At 38.4% G+C, this 7,629-nt stretch overlaps 1 protein-coding gene across 1 annotated transcript; it reads right to left on the bottom strand.

Annotated features, from left to right (window-relative positions):
* Positions 1-1,333: 1,333 nt before the first annotated feature.
* Positions 1,334-3,491, bottom strand: XCL1 (X-C motif chemokine ligand 1). The gene is made up of 3 exons (XM_010984468.3): positions 3,285-3,491; positions 2,639-2,753; positions 1,334-1,685 (listed from the first exon to the last, which is right to left on the bottom strand). Exons 1-3 carry the CDS (start codon positions 3,343-3,345, stop codon positions 1,520-1,522), a joined length of 342 nt encoding a protein of 113 aa, XP_010982770.1. The 5' UTR covers positions 3,346-3,491; the 3' UTR covers positions 1,334-1,519.
* Positions 3,492-7,629: the final 4,138 nt, after the last annotated feature.

The raw sequence follows: 7,629 nt of genomic DNA, 5'->3' as shown, positions 1-7,629 counted from the left end.
GTTAAAAGTCATATGCACTGTTTGGTTGAAACCTCTTAATATCACATAACCACCTTATATAATGTGATAACAAGAGACAGATAGATAGATAGATATTTGGGTGTATATATATATATACCCAAATTCTTCCACGTGTATTATTATTATCTCATGAAAACCTCTAAGGTTTGGAAGACATCTGGGAAACACAAATACATGTTCAACCAGGAAATTTCCTTTTATTTTCTATAACTTTGCTATGTTTTACGCCTCATAAAACAAGTTTTTTCTTCTTATTGTTTTCTTTAAGACCAACTTTGAACATTATTGTGGGCAAAAAACAAAGAGAAAGGATAGATGACCCCACCTTTTGCTAGGAGGCAGCGTTTTAATGGTTTCCTCTCTGGGTCACTCGTTGGATGACTAGAAGTGAGCTGATTCCAACAAGCTGCCCCCAGCTACCCTCTGAAAATACTTGGCATTGCTAGGTGTCCCCTTAGGACTAGTAAACAATCCTTTCTCTTCCTTTGAAGCTCTCAATGCCTGGTCAGTTCTTAACTATTTAAATTCAGATAAAAGTAGATGTATACATTGTCAGCTATTGGATAGTAGAGCCATAAACATGAATTAAATTAGTAATTTAATGAGAATACAAGGAAGAATGAGATTGGGGTGTTTACTGATCAGATGAAGTAACATTAATTAAAACTTTACTGCAAATTGTGATCACATTCAAAAAATGTTCCGGGTGACAGTGTTTGGAGTGTTAAAATTTACTGGCAAAAAAAGAATGACTTGTGTGATAACTAGAGTAGTGTCGATTATGGAAATCACAGAAAAGCAGTGAGACCATTGCCCAATTTCAGGAGAGTTGATTTTTGTTTGAATGAAGTAACTTTTCATCCAAAGTCTAACCTATGCTACCTTGACAAGTGAAAGAACTGACAAGCCATGTCTTTATTTCTTTCCTTCTTTATAGGAGATCGAATGAAATGCAGAGGTATGAGAATTTGCTCAAGATCAAACTTGAGTGAAGCCACTTTCTGAGTAGTGAGCCACCAGAATGGGAACCCAGTAACAGCTGGATCATTTTCTCCCATACTCCATAAATAGAACTCCATTACGAAGACAGGTTAAAATAGATCTTAAATTGTCATTGTCACTTACGACTCATGTGTGAAGAACCATTTCCCACTAGGACCTAAGAGTGTGAACAATGCTTTCATCCCTGATAAGCATTGACCAGAATTTCTCCCATCATGGATACCGTCAAAAGGAGGTACAGTTAGGACAGAAATAAAACATAAATGATGTATTACTTTCCCCAACATGTAATGAATAAACTTTGGGACTCTTCCTAATAATAAATATTTATTAATTAAAGCATCCAAATGAATATGAAAGACATAAAAAAATTAAAATACAAGAAAATATTTGATTCATGTAGCACTTTTATAAAAGGTGAATATAATGTAAGTAGTCCATGAACTTTAAAGAGGAAGGAGCTGGCTGGCTAGCAAGGGGACAAGGTGCCAAAGGGTCACTGCCCAGTCACGGTCACAGCTGTATTGGTGGACTGTTGGGCTCCTGTGGGCTTGGTCTGGTTCACATTTCTTCTGGTGGACTTGTCTATCGTATGGACTGCTTTTTTCACCCATTCAACATGTGGATCAGCACAGACTTTAAGGCCACGTTTGGTAAAAAATCTGCAAAGCAAGGAAAAGATAGACAAAGTTAGTCACATCCTTAAAGCCTTGGGACCCACAGTTAAGATCATATATAAAAAGATCTTGTGCAGAAATTACTGGACAAAATAGTCTTTCAGATCCGTGAGACCATAAATGGAAAGCTTGCTTCTGCAATCTATTTTATCATAAAGGAGAAATAGCTGCAGGTAATACCCTGCTCCCTTGTTCACCATAATTTGCAGGCTCCTTTTCTCATCGTAGCTACAAAATGATGTAATTAAACTGGACATTTGGAGTCATCTAGTTCAATTATTACATATCCACCTTCCTTTTCAAATCTAAACACATTCATCTTACTTTCTGGAAAAATGGTGATTTCTTTATCATAATTCCTTTGGATAAAGTTGCAATTGTGTGTTGGGAAGAGTTGCTATTCTGAAAATGAGATCCTGGAAAAATAATGGTACCATGTAGGCTACTTGCTGATGCTGTTTCTTAAGATATGGAAACTGATAAAAAAATGTGTTGCTGTACGTTACTCCAACACACCATAAAGAAAGAGAAAGGAAGGGAAGGGAAGGGAAGGGAAGGGAAGGGAAGGGAAGGGAAGGGGAGGGAAGGGGAGGGAAGCAGCCCACACCAGTGTAATTTTATGGTCAAATCCTGATCTCAACCAGCCATCTCTAAACCTAATCCTCAAGACTGAGCACATTATTCATTTAATTCTCAGTCAGATTATTCCACTAAGATAAATCAGAAAGGAGGATGGCATTCTTCACTTGGTTGCCTTTTTTTTTTTTTTTTTTTTGGTCATAATCATTGGGGCTACGTAAAGACATGGTTAATTTGGAAAAGCAAAAGGACTGTCGGTTCAGTTGAGGTCTTCCTCCTTGTTGGCTTGTCTCTTCCTGATGAGGGCAGCATTTCTATACCATGTTCCACCAAGCCCAGGTCTGGGGAGAGAAACTCACATCACTGCCTTCATGGAGCCCTCTTTGATGGTGTAGGTCTTGATGTTCTTAACTGGCAGTCGCCGGGTGGTGAGGCTCACACAGATGGTCTTTTCAAGGACTTCACTCCCCACACCTGGTGAAGAGAACCAACCAGACAAATAAAAATAAAGATTTTTGAGAATTTATCAAGGTTGATATTAAATAGGCAAAAGCTTCAAAGGCATATATAATCATCATCACCATTCCACAGCGAACATTAATCAAGAAATTATGACTTGTGAGGAAATCTGATAACTGGTCATTAGGTTTATTTCATTTTAATCCCAGATAAACGTATCAGTTTATATTGACATATACAAACATATTTATGTAAACGCATTACATTTATCTTATAGACAAGTAAGCGTAAGCTCAGAGTGGTTCAGAAATTTACCCTACATCACCCAGTTGTGAAAAATAGGAGCCCAGATTCTAACCAAGTTCTATCTTTAAAATCTACACAATCCTCTAGAGGCAAATTATTCCCCTTTTGCACATGGGAAACCTGAGGCTTAGCTTGGAGAAAGCAGTTTACTCCAGTCAAACCCTGAGTCAAAACCAAAGGTGTGGCCACCTGCCTCCATGACGAGCTGGTCCTTATCTCATAGATAACCTTTTGACTTACCTTCCACAGTGTAAGCGGCGAGACAGCAGAGGCCGAGGAAGACCAGGATGAGAAGTCTCATGGCTGAGGTCCTGCCGAGCTGTGCAGAGAGAGGATGAGGAACTGCTCCTTCGAGTCTCTTTTATTTCTCCAGTGGTCAGCGCACTTCCTGTGGTGAGAGGGGGCTTTCAAGGTTGGTGTGGAATCATGGAAAGTCTGTGCAATACTGATGCCTTTTAGTCTCTGAAAAAAAAGTTCCTTTGTCCCCACTCATACTAACCCCACACCTTGTGGCCTTTTCTCCTCCTCCTGTGGTTAACATGTCAGTGAAACCAAATGTGTGCACAAAAGAGGTGTGGTTGTCTCATCTCCTGCTACCAGTTTAAATTCAAACCTTCCACTTCAGCTATGCTCCAAGGCCATGTCAGTGTCATGGCCCAGCCTGGGGACAGTGTAAAGGAAATGAGGTGGGGTGGTCACTGTGGTCCATCTCCCCCCCCGCCTCGTGGAACAGCTGCTGTGACATGGGGCTTCCACCACGTGGATCCTGCGCCCCTAATACCTGACGCCACCCTCAGTGACTCCCTAGGGAGACGGGGTACTGCTGCCACCCTGAGCTTCTCACTCCCCGGCCTTCTTCTTCTTTTTTTTTTTTTTTCTCATTCCTCTCCTCGATCCTCATTCAAGTGACCCCCTTTCTTTACACCACCCTCCCCAGGTACCCAAGAAACATTTAAATAAGAGTGTTTGGAGTTTGTCTATATGTATGTTTGCTTTATTGTAACTTAATCTATACCTTTTAAAAAGATTTTGAAAAGTTACCTGACATGAACTTTATTTGGGAAAAAAACGAATATAACGAATATCATCTATAATCTTACCATTCTGCCAGTTTTCATTTTTAATGTTTTCCAATGAGTCTCTATTGGTATACATATGTTTGCATAGTTGTGATTATTAGGAATACTATTTTTACTTTGATGTAAATATCCTCTTGTGTTTCTTATAAATAGGGATAAATACACACACGCATTAAACAATCCCCTTATAACTTATTGGTATGTAGTCCCCATCTATATAAGGTAAATTTTCATTCATATACACTGAATCATTTGTCTTTAATAACCAGGAGTAGGAGTATAAGCAAAATCATATGACCATCTTTATAGCTCTTGCTACGGATTGCCTCTGTTCTCAACCACCCTGTACTAAGTATACATTCTGAGTAGTTTTTTATATTTCCACACCGCTCGAGGCAGAACCTCATCACTCCTCATGAAGACTACTGCAGTAGACCAACTGATTCCCCAGTCCTGGGGCTCCTCTCTTTCCAATCTACCCTCCACAGCGTTGCCACAATAATCACTCTGAAGTCATGATCTCATCGTGTCGTTTTCCTATTGAGAACCTCTTGCTACACCCCATAGCCTACAAGATTCATTTCAAAGCTCTCATTGTCATGTACAAAGCTGTTCAAGCTCTACCAGTGCTTTTCGTTTCAGACTCATCTTCAACCACTCCAAAACCTCTGGCCTTAACAAATATGTGTGCAGTCAGCCACATGTGCCATCCTCTTCTCTATTCCCCACATACTGCTTCCTTTACCTGGAATACCCATCCCACTTCCTACGTGATTATTTGTAAACTCCTCTTCTTCCAACAAGCTTTTTTCTGAATTCTCTAGATTAAAACTAAGTTGCGCCATTCTCTATGGCCGCTTGGAACTTTCTATCTACCACTGTTCTATCACTGATCTCCTTTTATTCGGCTGCTCAATTATATTTCTGCATCACCCACTAGACAGCAGGCTCCTTGAGAGTAGGAAACTTGTCTCAGTCCCCTCTGGCTCCCTGGCCCTCGCAGAATGGCTGCTATGTAGTGGCCCCTCACCAAATGGCTTCTTAATAAATGAATTCTGTTTATAAGACCAACCTGATAATGATGGTACATTCATTAAGTGAGGGATGAACATATAAAAACATAAAGCCAGAAGACTACCTATGTCTTCTTTCTTGTTTACAATCAAACAATTTGACCAACGGCTGAATTTTTTACTTAGCATATTGAAATGAACTATCTTAAACTCTTTTTTTTTAACATTTTTTATTGATTTATAATCATTTTACAACGTTGTGTCAAATTCCAGTGTAGAGCACAATTTTTCAATTATACATGAACATATATATATTCATTATCACATTCCTTTCTCTGTGAGCTGCCATAAGATCTTGTATATATTTCCCTGTGCTATACAGTATAATCTTGTTTATCTATTCTACAATTTTGAAATCCCAGTCTATCTCTTCCCACCCCCCACACCCCCTTGGCAACCACAAGTCTGTATTCTATGTCTATGAGTCTATTTCTGTTCTGTATTTATGCTTTGTTGGTTTTTTTTTTTTTTTTTTTAGATTCTGCATATGAGCGATCTCATATAGTATTTTTGTTTCTTTTTCTGGCTTACTTCACTTAGAATGACATTCTCCAGGAGCATCCGTGTTGCTGCAAATGGCATTATGTTGTCGGTTTTTATGGCTGAGTAGTATTCCATTGTATAAATATACCACTTCTTCTTTATCCAGTCCCCTGTTGATGGACATTTAGGCTGTTTCCATGTCCTGGCTATTGTAAATAATGCTACTGTGAACATTGGGCTGCAGGTGAGAATGAATTATTCGTTTCAGTTTTTCAAAGCATGCACTGGAGTCTCTGGTGGAGAAGAATTAAGTAACCAACAAGAAAGTGGAAACCCTTTACAAAATGGATATAATCTGCTAATGTGTGGACATGGATTAACAACAACCAGCGGAGAGATATTAGAACAAATTTCTTTCATCCTCGACTCCTCTCTTTCTCTTACATGCCACACCCAATCTGTCAGAAAATAATGTTTGTTCCCTCTCTTCAAAAGAGAATCTACACCCTTCTCACCACTCACAAGAGAGCCAAGACCATCACTTCTCACTTGGACTAATGGATTCCTGCAATGATCTCTAACTGGTTTTCCTAAGTCCATTGGTCAATTTACCAACCTGCCAAAGGTGATTATTTCAAAATGTAAGTAATACATAACATAATACTCTGCTCAAAATCCTTTCATGGACCACATTTTTTTGAGTGAAATACAAAGTCTTTTTCCACCCCAGGTTTATGAGTTTATAATTGACATATAGCATTGTGTAAGTTTAAAGAATACAGCATTATTATTTGATACAGTTATATATTACAATATTATTAACACAATAAGATTAAGTAATGCTTCCATTATTCATATAATCACCTTGTGTGTGAGTTTGTGGTGAGAACATTTTAGATCTTAGTGACTTAGTGTTTTAGTGACTTTCAAGTACTTCATACCGTATTGTTAACTATATTCACCATGTTGTACATCAGATCCCCAAAATATATTCATCCTGTAACTGGAAGTTTGTATCCTCTCACCAACATCTTCCCTTCCACCCTACCCCCCAGGCCCTGGCAACCACCATTCTAATCTCTGTTTCTATTAGTTTGGCTTTTTTTAGATTCCACATATAAATGAGATCATACAATATTGATCTTTCTCTGTCTGACTTATTTCACTTAGCATAATGCTCTCAAGGTCCACCCACATTGTTGCAAAAGGCAAGATGTCCTTATTTTTTAATAACCTAATAATATTTCATTGTATATATGCATCTCATTTTCTCTCTCCATTTATCCACCAGTGGACACTTGGCTGTTTCCATGACTTGGCTATTGTGAATAATGCTTCAGTGAACACGGAAGTGCACATATTTCTCCAACCTAGTGACTTCATTTTCTTCGGATGTTTTCTCAGAAAGGCGGTTGCTGGAACATATGGTAGTTTTATTTTTAATTTTTTGAGGAACCTCCATACTGTATTCCACAGTGGCTGTACCAATTTACATTCCCACCAACAGTGCAGAAGGATTCCCTTTTCTCCACATCCTTGCCAACTATTGTCTTTTGCCTTTTTGATAATAGCCTCCGTAACAGGAGTGAGGTGGTACCTCATTGCAGCTTTAATTTTCATTTCCCTCATGATTAATGCTGTTGGGCTCCTTCCATTTACTGTTAGCCATGTGCATGTCTTTGGAAAAATATCTATTCGGGTCCTCTGACCATTTTTAATTGGATTACTTGGAGGTTTTTAATGAATTTTTTATATGTTTTGTATTAACTGATATTATCAGATAGATAGCTTGCAAATCTTTTTCTCCCATTCTGCAGGTTTCCTTTTTCTTTGCTGACTGTGCAGGAGCTTTTCAGTTTGATGTAGTCCTATTGATATATTTTTTTATTTTTTTATTTATTTTTGTTTTTGTTGCTTGTGCTTTTGGTCAAATCCAGAAAATCATTGCCA

Source organism: Camelus dromedarius, chromosome 23 (assembly GCF_036321535.1).
Source record: "Camelus dromedarius isolate mCamDro1 chromosome 23, mCamDro1.pat, whole genome shotgun sequence".
NCBI classification, from domain to species: domain Eukaryota; kingdom Metazoa; phylum Chordata; class Mammalia; order Artiodactyla; family Camelidae; genus Camelus; species Camelus dromedarius.
Note: the sequence above shows the minus strand (reverse complement) of the source record. Positions and strands in the feature narration are given on the sequence as shown.